The 16,741-nt window shown below is 39.9% G+C and overlaps 2 protein-coding genes across 13 annotated transcripts in view; one reads left to right on the forward strand and one right to left on the reverse strand.

Annotated features, from left to right (window-relative positions):
- Window positions 1–16,741, forward strand: part of CMSS1 (cms1 ribosomal small subunit homolog) — a 180,679-nt gene that overhangs the window by 113,253 nt on the left and 50,685 nt on the right. Inside the window, exon 2 of one of the 10 annotated variants that reach the window (XM_088668181.1) lies at window positions 614–696. The exons of 8 other annotated variants lie outside the window; for them this stretch is intronic. In XM_088668181.1, the coding sequence (XP_088524307.1) occupies window positions 645–696 (52 nt within the window). In that variant the 5' untranslated portion in view covers window positions 614–644. The remainder of the gene's footprint in view (window positions 1–613; window positions 697–16,741) is intronic. One more of the 10 variants, XM_088668182.1, reaches the window with a different exon arrangement.
- The window catches only part of FILIP1L (filamin A interacting protein 1 like), a 156,823-nt gene that overhangs the window by 109,691 nt on the left and 30,391 nt on the right, over window positions 1–16,741 (reverse strand). The gene's annotated exons all lie outside the window — the stretch shown is intronic.

Below are 16,741 nucleotides of genomic sequence, written 5' to 3' on the forward strand. Positions count from 1 at the left end.
TAGAAAACATTGTTCCGTCAAAAGGGAAGTGGTGTGGTGGTGTGGAGTGGGAATCTGGACAGAGTTGGATTTGCTGTTTTTATGTTCTTGAAAGGCATGGAGACATTATGGTGATAAATGAAGTATTAAAATTAAATCTTGGATAGACAGAGCCCCTCATGAGAATTTCTGTGGTGTATGTATATGTTTGCATGACAAGTTTTCTTTTCAACCATAACCTTATTTGAACAAATATTTCTTTGCTTTCTTTATTGCTGTCTTTGTAAGCATTTAATATTTTAAAATGGAATTTAATCCTCAAATAAATCAAAGCAGCTCTAGGATAAATGTTGAAATCTTTTATATATATATAACAGTGAGTTGGTATAAATTACTGGGAACATGTATTATTTCTAGGATGTATGTACATTTTGAGTCATCTTCTTGTTCACGATGGATTTTTGTTTTCGTTTCGCTAAATGTTTGATATTGTGTATTATGAGCGGTTGCTATGGCAGTGGTGGGACAGCTTCCTCCACATTGCAATGTTATGTTACAGTGACGTTGGTATAATTTTAGTAATTTTAATCCCACAGACAAACCACTTTAAATACTGTGGTCTTTTTTCTTTTAGTTTATTGTGGAGTGATTTGACTGTCAGCTGAATGATTCAGCAGCAACAGCAGAAGCTGAGAAGGCAACATCCATGCAAAGTTGGCGAGATTCTGCCCTCAGTCAGTCTTGAGGATGTTTATTGTCAACAAATCTAACTAAGCAGTGGGAAACTTTTTTAGAATTAATACATTTAAGCTGGTCCAGGCTTCGTACTTATGAAAATATTGAACTTCAGCTTAACTTTTCCTTAATATCAACCCACTTCCTTTTATTTTCCACTGTTTAGAAACCATGTCACAATAATAAAATCAGTTTTCTAGGCCCAAGCCTGAAGCAGAGCCCAAGTGCTATTTCCCACTCCCTACAAAATAAGGCCAACACTTTTAAGTCCTCCTGCACCATTCAAAGATAAATTCCTGCATTCATCTATTTCTCCCTCATGGTGCCACCTGAAGACACTTGCTTTGCTCTGCCAGGTGATTAAGGGAAGGAATTCAAAGTGGCAAGATGGTGCCAGAATTTAGCTTCCTAGCAGGGGGTTCATATCATATCCCCTCCCCAATACAACCTGTGTCAGAAGGGATCACAGGGTCATGCACCACAGCCACATATTCTGCCATCTGCACATTGGCTGATGTGGGAAAGGGGAGGGAAATGTGGGCCAATTAATGTAGAGCACCTTTGCACATTGGTTAAGTGTGTGTATGGTATTGGAGTACGGTATGTGATGTAGTGGGGTCAAAATTCGGCATCAGTGGCTGCATTGACAGCAGGCTAGTCTACAGGGCCTCCGTAGCAGTTTGAAAGCATGCCAGTGCAAGTAGATAAATAGATACCACTGTGGTGGGAAGGTAAACAGTGTTTCCGTGTGCTATGGCTTCTGTCATGGTGTCCTGTTGCGCCAGAAGCGGTTTAGTCATGCTGGCCACATGACCCAGAAAGTTGTCTGTGGACAAATGCCGGTTCCCTCAGCCTGAAAGCGAGATGAGCGCTACAACCCCATAGTCGCCTTTGACTGGACTTAACCATCCAGGGGTCCTTTACAGGACCACATGCTTCCATATCATGTATTTTTTTTAGTGTTTGAGGGGTTATGTTTGGTCTCCATAGTATGATTAAAGTTGGAGCACTGTCTTCAGATAGGGACAAAAGAAAGGGACAAGAGTCACCAGGGCTGCAAGAATTGGACAGGATGGGACTGTGGGGACAGGACAAGGGGAATTGCTAAAATTCAGACAAGTGAGCAGAAGCTAGACATGGTATAGATCAAGGCAGGCACAACTGATCCATTAGAGAGCTCCTAAAAGAAGAGGATTCTGGAAGCTAGGAAAGAATTTAGCCAGGCATTTACCGGAAAGACTGAATAATCAACAAAGATGGAAAATGGTAACAAATTGGTTTCAAGTTTGAGACAGAGGAAAGCAGTTCAAATTTTTAATTTAAGGTGTCTTGTTCCCTAGCTTATCTTACATTCTTTACAAACAGGGTACCATTCCGAAGAACAGGGTGGACTACATGAAACTTGATGGTACCTTCCAAAAGGTATTGACCTATTTTTAGCGAGTGTTCCAAATGGAATCATTCTCTAGTGTCCCTAGACACTTCAGAATATACCACAACAAGAATTGTTGCAGCAACAACACTCTTGCTATTTGTTTTTCTTGGTGTCAATCCATTTCCTTTTTGGCCTAAATTTTGTCCACTCACAGATTAAACCGTTGCTTTGTAAACAAAACAAAACAAAAAACAACCAATAAGATGCCAACAGAAGGTATCTATGCTTTAATGAGCATTTCTTTAATGACTCCTAAATAGGTGAAGTGTCAAATCTTATAAAGACGTTCTTTTCCACATCGAGAATACTTAGTTTTTCTTAAGGTGCTCCAGCAAAGTGGTATAATGAGTAATGTTCCTGTTACACTTGTGAACCTCTTTTTTTCTGTCAAGATTCCTACCTTATAGACTTTTCCTTTGTGTTGCTTTTATTTTGTTTTATTTTAAAATACAATGGAAAACAAGATATTTGATGTTGAAACATACTATTTTGGGGAAAAAACATGGTTATGGGGAAATACATTCTTGATTACTCATCAAGGTTGGCTTGGGGTCCTGTGGTTTAAAATAGATTATTTCCTGAAAAACAGTTTTTCTCCTTGGCCTTTAGATGTGTTTATAGTCACTGCACAGTCATTTTTCATTTGTATTGATTTTCCACAACATTCCTTTAGTTTGGCCAGTGTGTGGTGGTGGATTTTTCCTGTCAACAAAGAATTATTGCTGTTTGAGAATTCCTGAGTTATCTTTTGTCTTCATGTCATATCACCACCTGATTTGTTTGCTCTGGGCACAGCGATAATCAGATACGGAGTGAAGTGGGTTTGTCTTTCTTAGGATGTCACAAAATTCCTTAATTTTGTATGGTCTGAGGAGGGGGCTACTCAGAAGTTACTCTCCCCTTTCTTTTAATTTTCACTTCTCAATTGGTCCTTGTTAACCTCCTCCTTTTGGTTCATTTTGTTTGCCCTCCAGTACAAGACTAAGGCCAGATTCAGGCCATACATTTAAAGCACTATGCTATGCCTTTAAACAATCATGGCTTCCCTCAAAGAATTCTGGATGCTGTAGATGGCAGGGTCAACTTCTAAAGACATAGCAAAAGAATAAAAATACTAACATTATTTGTGGCTTGGAAATTCCTGTTTGATTCAGCCCTCGCTTTTAAAAGAATTCCATCTGTATACATGGATTGCGTTTGGAATTAAGTTTGTTATACAGTAGTATTTTTCTGGGGGGAAGAGTCATGGGACATGTTTACCAGCGCCATATTTATTTTGGCATAAGCCTTTACGGGACAGAGCCCTTGTTTTTGGATGCATGTGGCAAATGATGAATCTTTTGCCACCATCAAACATGCAGCTTTTAAAGAGTTTTAATAGTACAGTATTGTGTATTCTACTGGGTTAAGTATGAAGCTCCAATCTTATACCGCAGGGCTGAGTCTGGAGGGTATAAAGAAAATGTTCTTAGAGGGAAAGACTTTCTAAATCATCCCTGTCCAGAAACAGAGAGAGCACACAAATTAAAGGGTTCCAGAGATTATGCTGAAACCACGTGGTTTAAATTAGACCTCTAACATGACCTGATTTTGTGGTTCAGCTTAATCCTCTGATACTATAATTAAGTTTGGTATTTTTAACTATTATTACTCATTAAAATGTATAAGACTTGACATGATATACTAAGTTAATAGTTTAAACATGTATCTAGACAATTGTTTAAATGGCTGTTGTTTGCGCTATCCAGTGAAAATAACAAAAAACACAGTAGCCCATTCTCTCCCTTAAATGAGGCCAATGTCCTGATGTTGCCTTAAAAAATCACTATTTCGTGTATAATAATAGCCTTGTTTAAGGGATTAAAAAACATAAACAGAACCCACACTGATATATTATTTTCCTGAAATGTTTCAATTATATCTATATGTGGCTTCCCCAGGACATTCTATCAAGTCTTTTTTAAAAAAATATTTTTTATTAAAAAAAATTATAACATAGAAACATAAACCAAAAAGAAAACAAAAACACAACAATACAAACAAAAACACAACTTCATCTTACATCATCTTTTTAACTCATTGTCCCTTTTGCTTCCCCAACTCCCCTCTATCTGATTTTCATTTTAGATTCATCTGTAACAGTTTCTATTTCATTACTTTTAATTTTCATCATCCTGTATTTTTCTTAATTCCACTTAATCCCATCCTTTTATTTGTAACTCAGTTTTCCTGCTTTATAGTCTCCTCTTTTCTCCCTATTGCCTTAACTTCTGTGTTTCCCTAGATGTTCAGACTTTCAACTCTCAAAAATAATTCCCTAAATATAATTTGAATTTTCTCCAATCTTCCTCCATTCTTTCATCTGCTTGATCTCAGAGTCTTCCTGTCAATTCTGCCAGTTCCATAAAGTCCAACATTTTCATTTGCCATTCCTGTAGAGAGGGCAGTTCCTCTTTTTTCCAATATTTCGCAATTAAAATCCCCTAAATATTCTATCAAGTCTTTGAAGAAGGTCCAGCTTTGGCATGTTTGTGGAATTCTCACAAAGGAACAAAAATATTTCATGCATATTTTACAGACATTTTACAGACCAGAGAAGCCGATAGCTATTTTGTGGCCAAGGGCAATGTAGGAAGGGACATGGGTTTTCATTGTCACCAAACTACTGTTTAAGCCAAAGCCTGAGTACCTTGCAGACATAGTATACAACATTTTTGTCCAAGTCATTTTAAGTAGTCTTAATTACAAGTGCGGGGAATTTTAGCACTGGGCACATTCTAAGCTATGTTAACATTTATTTTATGCTGATATACAAAAACCATTCATACAATAGAGCACATTATGACAACAGTTCAATAAATGTTGAAATAGACCAACAATACTTCTGAAAGGTGTTGACTTTGGCAGTAATTTGTGACATGAAACAAATCAGTGTTTTCTGGAGTGGAGTCCAAGTAATGTCACAAGTAATGTTATTTTGCCTATATTTTCAATGGCTTAGGTATTTCTTGTACAGGAATAATTACTTTTAAGCAATAGTGATCTATATGAAATGGTGGATCTACCCCCCCCTTTCTCTTAGCATCTCAAGGCAGCCCTGTTTAGGGAAGCTTTTAATGTTTGATGGATTTCTGTATTTTAGTATTTTGTTGGAAGCCGCCCAGAGTGGCTGGGGTATAAATAAATTATTATTATTATTATTATTATTATTATTATTATTATTATTATTATTATTAGCATTTGTTCTGCAAGCTCCTTTTTCCTGAAATTGCATTCCTAGTATGTTCTGTAATTATAGAAGGGTCTCAAGAAGATGCAACTGTTATTATTTTTATATTTTACTTTGATTCTCTATTCCCACCCCTAAGTGCAAAAAAGGGCAGTGTAGCCATGTATCTGGACTGTGCAAGGGGCATCTCAGGATTTTAGTATTTCAATCGATGTTCAACAGGAAGGAGCAATAATATGAAATGGGTTTATAGTACAGCACTGTGCATATTTTGAGATAGGAGCATAGGAAAACTGAGCACCTGCTTAAAACTAGATACAGGCAAGCTGAAGCTCTCCAGGGTTTCAGTGGTGCGTTTTTTCTAATCTTACCTGAATTTGGATTGATATTGGGACATGCAAAGCTTCTTCTTTACCACTAGAGGACTGCCTGTTCTTTGTATTTTTGTGGCATCTATTTGTTACTTTTATAGTGTGCAATATATAAAACTTATCAAGTGTTACCTGTTTTCCATTGAGCATGCTTTTTGGTTACGTGCTCATTTTGAAGTGCCTTGTTCACTTAAGCCAGTGGTGTCCAAACTTTTTTCAAAGAGGGCCAGATTTGATGAAGTGAGGGGCTGACCAAAGTTTTTGACCTTTTTTTTAGGATTGAAGTTGTTGAACTTTTCTTACAGGATTTTACCTCAAAGTTGTTGAGCTTTTTTAAGGATTGAAGCTGTTGAGGGTTTTTTTTGGGGGGGGATTTTACCCGAGGAAATAAACTACCACAGGGGCCAGATTACACTGACCGGCGGGCCGGATTAGGCCCCCAAAACTGACTTTGGACATGCCTGACTTAAGTTGAGATACTGCTGAGTGACTGTGCCTTTGTACTACTTTGCTTGTATACTTGGGTTCACCCTTTCCTTTCCCTTCTCCTAGCTCTTTGCCTAGATAATTCTGAATAACTCCATCATGAATACCTAATTTTGTTTTATGTTAATGAGCAAAAGAAGAACAGGCCAAAGGCCCATTAGTCTGGTATCTTGTTCTCATTGTGGCCAACCAGGTGCTGAATGGGAAGTCCATAAGTGGTACATGAGCACAACAACACACTCATATATGCATACACTGCACACAGCCTCAGTTTGCTTCTACTCTGTAAGAGTAGTCTATGGCAAGATGTTTACTAAGAGCATTTATTACCCAAATGCTATATTAACAACCCTTTTCATTCTTTCTGCCCATTATGGCTAGGGCTCCCTTCCAGAAGGTTTCAGTGGTGCCACTTCTCTTTCTCTCTTCAAAAATCCCCTCCTCAAAATCTGCTTTTTGCCCATTCTTTTAGTCCAGGGCTGGGGACCTTGTGGCCTCCAAATTGGTTGTGCCCCACCAGCATGGTGAATGGTTGGGAAGGATGGAATTTGTAGTCCAGCAACATTTGGAAGTCCACAGCTTCCTCATTCCCACATTAGTCCTTGTTCTCTGCTAAAATTAAGCCTAAGTATGTGTAACTGCATTTGTATGTACTCTTCCCAATTTACTTTTCTTCCCTCTTCTCTCTCCTTATGCTAAAATTCTGGTTGTAAGCTCTTTGGGTTACCTTTTGCAAAGAGCCTTGAGAAAATAATGGTGCTGTACAACAAAGAATCTCAGGACTCACAGGACCAAACTAAGATAATCTATCCTGGCACATCTTGGAGATTTATGTTGCCATTTTAAGTGTGTCTTGTTAATTTTTTATTGGCAGTAAGTTGTAAAGACTTACATCCGTTCATTGCCAGCTCCAAGTCAGACAAAGTTAGTAGGAATAAAAACAGCCAGTCTTGGAGAGCTCTTTGGCATCTACTTGAAAATAATTTGGTAAGTTTATTGAAGTTCGCATTGGGTCACTTTACATGTTGCAAAACCCCACCATATTTGGCTATGGACTGAATGAGAATGCAAAATAAACTATGTTCCCTCTGGAGGATTTCAGCAGTGAGTGTTAAACATTTTGATCCAGTACAAAGAAGAACAACAGCACCTCTTTGTGCTCTCTATTTTAGAGTTCGTTTATGGTGGCAGGAATTTATGGAAAGCTGAAAAAGAGAAACATGCACATTGATGGGTGAAGTTGACACTAGTGGAGTCCCCTTGTTATATGGAAGCCAGCTCTATTGCAATGTGGGATGGATGGAACACTAAATGTGAAACCTTTAAGCACTACTCAGATTCACACTCCAAACTTACTTGCTTTTATGTTAAGGCTTTTCCTACTTGGCCAGGAAATGCTCTAACAGGAGAGAATCTGTTTAGGCCTCATGGAACTCCAATCCTGAGACCCAAGTGGCTGACCATCCAAAACACTTGCTACAAAACTTCCTCACTCCATCCTTTGTGACCAAAACAAGCACCTTCTTCCTGCTTGTCTCCCTCCCTAGATTTTCCTCTACCTTCAGCCTCTACCACCTTGTCTTTCCCATGGATAATAATAATAATAATAATAATAATAATAATAATAATAATAATAATAATAATAGTTATCATTATACAATAGTAATTGTATTCCTGGTTCCAAGATGGAATTGGGCTAACCCCTTGCCATTCCACAGTTTCTTTGGTTAGAGTCCTGGCCCACTTTCACCCCTTTCCTCTAACACCATTTAGATAGTTACAGGTAGGTAGCCGTGTTGGTCTGAGTCGAAGCAAAATAAGAAAATTCCTTCAGTAGCACCTTAAAGACCAACTAAGTTTATATTTTGGTATGAGCTTTCGTGTGCATGCACACTTCTTCAGATACACTAGAAACAGAAGTGTCAGACCCTATATATATACAGAGGGTGGTGGGTGGGAATGGGAGATGGGCTGATGGGAGTGGTAAACCTGTAGATGGGTGTTAATGGCTGCTGATGGCTGCAATTAGTCCTGGGCTGAGGTGCTAAAGAAAGCTTGATCATGCATAATGAGATAAGAATCCAATATCTCTATTCATCCCAGGTGCTTCCATGGTTTTAAGCTTGGTAATGATTTCCAATTCAGCAACTTCCCTTTCCAGTCTGTTCCTGAAATTTCTCTGTAATAAAACAGCTGCTTTGAGATCTTGTATAGAATGTCCTGGGAGATTGAAGTGTTCTCCTACTGGTTTTTCAGTCTTATGGTTCCTGATGTCAGATTTATGTCCATTTATCCTTTGGCGTAGGGTTTGGCCTGTTTGTCCAATATAGAGAGCTGAAGGGCACCGTTGGCATTTGATGGCATACACAATGTTAGAAGATGAGCAATTAAATAGTCCTGAGATGGTATGTTGGATGTTGTTGGGGCCAGTAATGATTGTCAAGGAGCTACCCCTACACATCCAAGAACAGATCCTCACAAACACACCAGCGGAACCTCGACCAGGAACTTTCTACCTTCTACCTAAAATACACAAACCAGGAAATCCAGGACGCCCCATCATCTCAGGTATTGGCACCATTACAGTGGGTGTTTCCGGCTATATGGACTCTGTTCTGAAACCATATGCTATCAGTGCTCCCAGCTACGTACGTGACACCACAGATTTTCTGAGGAAAATACAATCTTTGAACAATCTTCCTAACAATACTATACTAGCCACTATGGATGTGGAATCTCTATACACCAACATCCCACACAATGATGGTTTACAAGCCATAAGGAACACCATTTCTGATAAAACCACAGCGGACTTTGCTACCAAACTCTGCCACATTGTCCTTACCCACAACCACTTCAAATTTGGTGATGACCTGTTCCTCCAGATCAGCGGCACAGCCATGGGCACCCGCATGGCCCCACAGTATGCCAACATCTTCATGGCAGACTTAGAACATCGTTTCCTAGACTCCTACCCACTCAAACCTCTCTTGTACCTACGATACATTGACGATATCTTTATTATCTGGACACATGGACAACAGACCCTGGAAACCTTCCACCAGACATTCAATGACTTTCACCCCACCATCAACCTAACAATGAACCAATCTATGCAAGAAATACATTTTTTGGACACTACTATAAAAATACAGGATGGACGTATAGACACCACCTTATACAGAAAACCAACTGACCGACAAACATATCTACATGCTTCTAGCTACCATCCCAAACATACCAAACAATCCATCGTATACAGCCAGGCCCTACGTTACAACCGTATCTGTTCCAACTCTACAGACAGAGAATCTCACCTAAGAGATCTACAGCAAACCTTTTTAGAACTAAAATATCCACCTGATGAAGTTAAACAACAGATCAACAGAGCCAGACTGATACCTAGGGAGAACCTGCTGCAAGATAGACCCAAAAAAGAAAATAACAGAACACCACTAGTTATCACATACAGCTCCCAAGTTAAAACAGTACAACGCATCATCAGAGATCTACAGCCTCTCCTGCACAATGACAGCTCCCTTTCTCAAGCTCTGGGAGGAAGACCTTTCATTGCCTACAGACAGCCACCCAATCTTAAACAACTCCTCACCCACAATAATACAACCACCAGACTTAACATGGACACTGGTACCAGAGCCTGCAATAAACCCAGATGCCAACTTTGCTGCCACATACACCCGGACAACATCATTACCATTTAGATATTGATGCCTCCTGGATCCCAAAGGGCAACAGATTCTGAAACCAAGGGTCACCCTCATGCTCGTCGATGTATGCCTGTAGTAGAAGCAAGTATTCGCAGCACTACCATTTCACAAAAATTGACATGGTACAACCCTGTATTTTGCAGAAGCCAAATAGCTCAAACTAGCCACATTACTGAGTAACAGGGAATGATAAATAGCTCCAGTGAAGGTTTTAGTTAGTTCAAAGCTAAGATGGGGGTGAGGTGGGAAATAGCAGCTTGCTGAAGGCCACCTAGTGAGCGCTTGGCTGAGTTGGGATTTGGATCAGGGACTTGCAGCTTGTAGCATTACAGTACATTAGTTCTTCTCCCCACACCACTCTCCCCACCCCCACTTAAAGTTCTCTTTCTGAGACTCTAGTTCCTTTATGGACATACAAAAGCAGGCTGCAAATGCAGGAAAATTTGAGGGAAGTTCGAGGTGGGTGGGAAAGGTTGCAAATCCCTCTGTAGCAAATCCCATCTCAGCCCAGGTCTTTGAAAATTAGCTCCTATGTAAAATCGGGCTGACACTTCAAAGAGTCAGAGGGGAAGAGGCTGGAGGAAATGTTCAGAACAAGTTTAATTTCCCAACCACTAAAGGATGTCAGTGGGGTTAGAGTGATTACCTCAAGTGACCCCTTTCTTCCTCATTGTGTGGATCGTATTTCCCTTCATGCCCCTGTGGAGAGATATTGATGTCTCTAACACGATGCTGTCATAGTGTGGGGGAGGAAGTAGTTGTGTAATATGGAGCATATGCTTTGCAAGGAAGTTAGTGGTGGTATTGGCCCTACCACATACTTAGACCCATTTAATAAACATGGCATGTAGTAGGATCCTCTCATATCTAGCACTTAAAGGGTCAACACCCACCCCCTTACACTTACAGCATATATAACATGTTAACATGCTAAATGTGCCATTTCATTTTTGTTACACCTACATGTTTGTCAGAGAGACTCAGTGGTGTCATCTAGCCTCCAGCAGAAACAAAACTGTTTTCCTCGATTGCTCTGGAGTTGTGTTATTATGTTAGACATTCCTTAGTTTGTTTGAATAACATTTTTAAAACAATATTTTGCAGCCTGAGCCTCCTACTCATTTCTGTGGCTAAACAAAGTTATTTTTAGTGCAGGGGCCCATGGCTGCATGAGAAAAATGCTGATTATCCAGAAGGGAAGTGGGAAGGAGGGAAGGGGGTGTTTGTCATCTTCATGACTCAAAATACCCCCTGTAGCCTGGAATCTAAATCTATAGTGAGGCCAGAATTTGCTCCTTAGATTTATTTGCTACCCACCCCAACTGCCTAAATAAGAAAGAGCCCAAACTGCCACCTCAAAAGAAGCTCCTAGAAGACCTATTTTGCTTTTGAAGTTTGCTTAAACAATTATAGCTGAAAAGTATGGGCATAACTGAGGAAGTGCACAAAGAGCCTATTTGGATGTTGCCTTAACATAAACCTAAGTTAACTACCCCTATCGTAAATACAGAGATAACCTGGGTCAATTTTGTGCTGTCCATAGGCTTCTTGGAAACACACAGTAATAATTCAGTTGTCGTTGGGCAGCCATGATCATTGCTCTGGAATTATTGCTCAGGGGTAACGCAAGGATTGCATATATGCCATGAGAAAGCAGCTGTGATATAGTGCTCCTGTTGCCTTCCTATGTTTTCAGAGTAACCTGGGTGCCAGGCCTGTATTATAAGATAAAATCAAGCCCCATTTGGTATGGTGTGGTTTTTTTAAAAAAAATTCCTCTGAACATCTATGGCTGAGCACGAGCATCACAACATTCAGAAGTTTTGGACAGATTATATTTAACTGGAGCTGTTCCAGGAGAAGACAGTGTATCTGTCCATTTGATGTCTGTTGTGTGCTTAGCAAGCAAAGGTAGGAAGTAACTCTCTCCCCAGCTCTTAATTCTTGTTCCCACAAGAAGATTTCGTCATTCAATACATAACCAAAGAATTCGTGGAAATGAGGATTTAGTGTTTATTCTTCCCATTGTATTACTGTAGGACCAGGCGAACAAGCTGCGCTGTGCGAAAGCAAATACGTTTTTACGCTGCGACAGCTACTGATCTGGCTAATCATAACTTACCAAGTAGCCCTTCCAAGTAGGAAATTGAACAGGAAGGGAAAGCACAATAAATCCATTAATGAGATACACAAGCTATTTGAATGTGAAGTCTCCTTGCAGTTAAGCAAAGCATGCTTTCTGCAGAGAATGCTCTGCTCTCCATCTCTCTTTAAATTAAGAGGGCTACCGGTATATTATCCATATCACCCTGATCCCAATGAAGCCATGAGGCTCATGGTAAGACCAATGTTAGGCATATACTGCTCCTTTCCCCTCTCTCTTCTCTGGCACAAACCTCTATTTTTCAAAACCATGCTTTAGAGTAGTTCTGCTGAACTTGTAATGCCCCAACATACATACCATTCACACCCAGTCTAATTAAGAGTTCCCCTCTTAACCAAGGTTCTGATGTTTGGGAACCTGGTTAGGTTAACAGTGGCTAATTGTAGCATGTACGGTAACCATGGTTAAAGCAAACAAAGAGAAGGGGTGTGAAGCACACATTCTCAAGCCTGGATCCCATTTTGGAAAGCCTGGAACACAAGGAACCAGCCGTACATCTGCACCAGAGCTACACCCTTTGGTTTTGTGGCGAGCTGAAACTTTCAATACTGTCCATGCCACACTCTTTCAATAAGCATATATTGCAAGCTGAGCTCTATTTAGTATACTTTTTTGCCAACTTGCTTGTCTCAGTGCTCTAAGAAATATTATAGTTTGTAGAAACCTATAAAATAATAAATCATCTCTTCTGACCGATTTCCTTTTTTGAAAGAGAACATTTGGAGAGTAAGGAGTGGTTGGAAAGAAGAAGCTGCATTTTGTGGAAGCAAAGTTCCTCTTGTATAGGGAGGGACACAAGGCATAAAGTTGACATGTGCTTGATATGTGGGGAGTGGTAGAATCTGGAAGAAGAGTTTATAGGCTAGGGAGTCAAGGTAGCTTTGGAAGCAACTTTAAAAATCAACACAAAAGTCCATTTCCTCATCAGTCATTTTCAATGTGAAGTTGAGAGCTTTTCCTTCTGAGACAGTCAATGCTTCAAGCACCAGGAACAGGAAACAATCTAGCACACAAAATATGTTTTATAATAAAGATGGCATCGATCTTTGTTAGCTGAGCAAGTGATGTATTTAAACAACAAGAGTTTATTGAGAACAAACCAAGTGAACATGTTGCTTTTTTCTGTCAGCAAATGCAAGGCTTTTGAGACAAGTTATGTAGTGTTTCTTTCTGCCATCTGATAAGCCTGAGTTGAGACAGTAGTTGTGTACTGGGACCAGTTTGACCATACCACTTCAATTTAGTCATGTCATGTTACGGCATTTGAACATTTCCAACCATAATTTTAATACCTTGTCCATATGTTCCTTTTTCTCACCTTCCTTTATAGAGCAATCTTTACTGTGGCAATGAAGCCTTACAACAAACAATGCAGCCTTCTGAAAAGGGAGAGGAGGAGAAGTGTGTGTGTGTGTGTATGAGAGAGAGAGAGAGAGAGAGAGAGAGAGAGAGAGAGCACTTTTCACAGGAAAGCTTCTTGCATGGTTCACTAGGTGATGAGGCGAAAGTTGCATCCGCTGAAATTTACCACCAAAATGTTTGCTGTGCTCTTCTAACTGAATATACAATATTTTCATGCTTTAGGATAGCAAGGAGGAACCTGTGGTCCTCTGTCATTGGATACAAACTCCCATCAGCCTCAGCCTATCATTGACCAGGAATCCAAAATATGTTGAAGCAGCAGTACTGTATATGTGCCACAGATCAACATCACAATTCCCTCAAGCATTTCAGAAAGTCGCAAGGAAATAGCATGACTCCAGGATTACCTTATGAGATCATAATCAAACCCCATGAGAATGTGAAACTTTCTGTCTTGTTACCTTAAACTATTCAAGTTAGATGTAAATGCTGATGCGGAAATGCTCCTTGAAATAAGCTTGATATTTAATCTCATGCCAAATTCTTGTCATCTGAATTAATTTCCTAACTTCTTGAAGTTGTGTTGTTTTCTTTAATTTTAGAAGAAAGAAAGCACGAATGGTTCCACACTGGTACTTGCCCCTCTCATTCATAGCTGCAACAATCAGAAGCATGCACTTCTTTTTAAGCAAACCACAGTTGCTTGTTGCATCTAAATTTAGGGAACTGAGGTTTGCTTACACAAGTGGTGGGAAACCTGTGTCCCTACAGATGTTGTCTGACTCCCAACTCCCATCAGCCCCAGCTAGCGTAGCAAATAGTCAGGAATGATGAGAGCTGTAATCCTACAACATCTGGAAGGCCACTTCTTGTCTATATTCTAGTTTGTGAACAAGCCACAGTCTGAAATTACAGTGTGGCTCCTTGGCAGAAGTAGTACTTAAAACTGGGTTCTAAGTTCATTCCCTACATGCAAATGGTTGTTCGGCATAAAGCTCTGTCTTTTACTGCTGCCAAATTTTTCACCAGACTCCCATGATCATTTGCCTTTAACAAGGGCTTGCTGTATCAGCTGATGGTGCTTATTTCCATGCTGTGACAAACCATCCTTGATTTCTACAAATCAAGCTGCTGCTTGAAGACGCAGAAGTAATTTAAGATACCCACCCTCCTGTGCATTGACTTTTTAAAAATGCTTTTCTAATATAGAATGCTGGCTGATGTGGAAAAACTCAGTGTTGAGATATGAACTATTAAAGGAAGAATAAGGAGGTCTCAAGATGCTGCAACCCCCTGGTTCCTAGAAACCTTTGCTGCCCCTAAGGTTTGAGAAGTTTTGTCCCATAGTTATAATGTGCATAAAATATGTTCACTTTAAAGTTAGGGAGCTTCATACATAAACCCTCTAGTGCCTGCCTTTCTTTATCTACAGTCTCCTAAAGGAGAAATCGACCCTGTTGTTCTGTGCCATACAGTCATACAGAATTAAACATACAAGAGCATTCCTGGTGTATCTTGAGGTCAGTAGAGTTCCTTCAAATGTCAATTTAGAAAGAAGCCAAATGCTTTTAAAGCACACCCTTCCTCTGGGCATAGAAATTGTGCAGTTTTGGAAAGTGTTGAATCCTGTCTTTCCACCAGAGGGCTCTGCATAGTCTAAAAACCTTCCTTCACTAACACGTTTAGGATGGAGAAACATATTTCTTTCCGATCACCTGCTTTGATATGCAGCTTTTTGAAATGCTTCATTTCCATTTCGCCATGCTGCCATTTTCCATGCTTGTGTAATTTTGAACATGGCAACAGTGATTGTGTTTTGCTGCTTTGCTTTTACCATGATCTGGCAGCAATTGAAATTGGGAAGAAAGGTATGCTCTCCTCGCTCTTCCCCTCCGTTTATTAGTTTTTCTGGGGGATTTTTCTTTAAAGGTGGTGGAAAGTTCCATATACAGAGAATTTAATGATGCTACTACCCGGTAATAGAGAAATGAAATTAGAACAGTATCAGTCAATACTGTATGTTTCCAGAAAGCTATCTCCTCAAGTACCAGTAACTATAACACTCAGCGCAAAATACCTCACTGCAGCCTTGCCTAACTAGTGTGAAGATGGGCTGAACTATTATGATTCTCCATAGTACGTTTGGAATAACAGCTTTCAATTTAAGAATCTGATCTGACCTGGATTGCAGGTACTTGTAACAGTCTGGAAGCACATATGCTGTGAGAGAATGCTTGTTTTGTACACAACAATCCTCAGCATGCAGCATGGAACCATATATAATTGTGGAGAGAGCAAAGGAGGTAACAGTTTTAGCAATTTCTATTAGCCGAATCACAAATGCAATCCCATGAGTATGTTGATCAGTGAGGATTATGACAGGGGCATTTGGAAAGAGCGGAAGGGATTATTGTGACAGGAAATTAGGTGAATAGGTCGAGGTCTATCTTGTTTCAGGTGTCTTTTAAAATTAGGATAACTGCTTATTTCCTTGACATCTGATGGAAGGGTATTCCACAGGGCGGGTACTGCTACTGAGAAGGCCCTCTGTCTGGTTCCCTGTAACCTCACTTCTTGCAATGAGGGAACCGCCAGAAGGCCCTCAGCGCTGGATCTCAGTGTCCGGGCTGAACGGTGGGGGTGGAGACGCTCCTTCAGGTATACAGGACCAAGGCCGTTTAGGGCTTCTTTTTTTTTGAAATATTTTTTATTAATTTTACAGATTACAAAAAGGATATATATAAGAAAGACGCTTACATAGACAGATTTTCCACCTTCTTTCCACCACCCTCCCATGGGCCCTCCCCTGCCACAGGAGAATCCCATGCAGGCGGGCAGTTGAAGATGGTCCATTTTGTGGTGGAGTTTATGTCCCCCCCTCCCCCAGAGTCCCCTCCTGCCACCAGAGAGCCCCAGGGGCAGAAAGCAGGGAGACAACCACCCAGCTATCCAGAAAGAAAAAATCTATACTAAAAAAAAGAGAAAAAATTTCAGGAAAAAATGATAAAAAAGAAAAAAACAGAAAACAATAAAAACAATCTTTTTCAAATTTACATTAATAAACCATATTTTGTGGGCTTCCCCTACCTCCCCCCTTTCCCGGTTTTCATCCCTTTACTATCCTCTTTAACAGTTTCCTTATCTATAAACTGCTTACTTTTCCTCTTCATAAAATTTTTAAATTTAGCTAATACCATTTTCACTAAATCTCTTAATCCCTATAATTCATAATCCGATTTTTCTTCCCTCACC

This window comes from Zootoca vivipara, chromosome 4 (assembly GCF_965207765.1).
Source record: "Zootoca vivipara chromosome 4, rZooViv2.hap1.1, whole genome shotgun sequence".
Taxonomy (NCBI): Eukaryota; Metazoa; Chordata; class Lepidosauria; order Squamata; family Lacertidae; genus Zootoca; species Zootoca vivipara.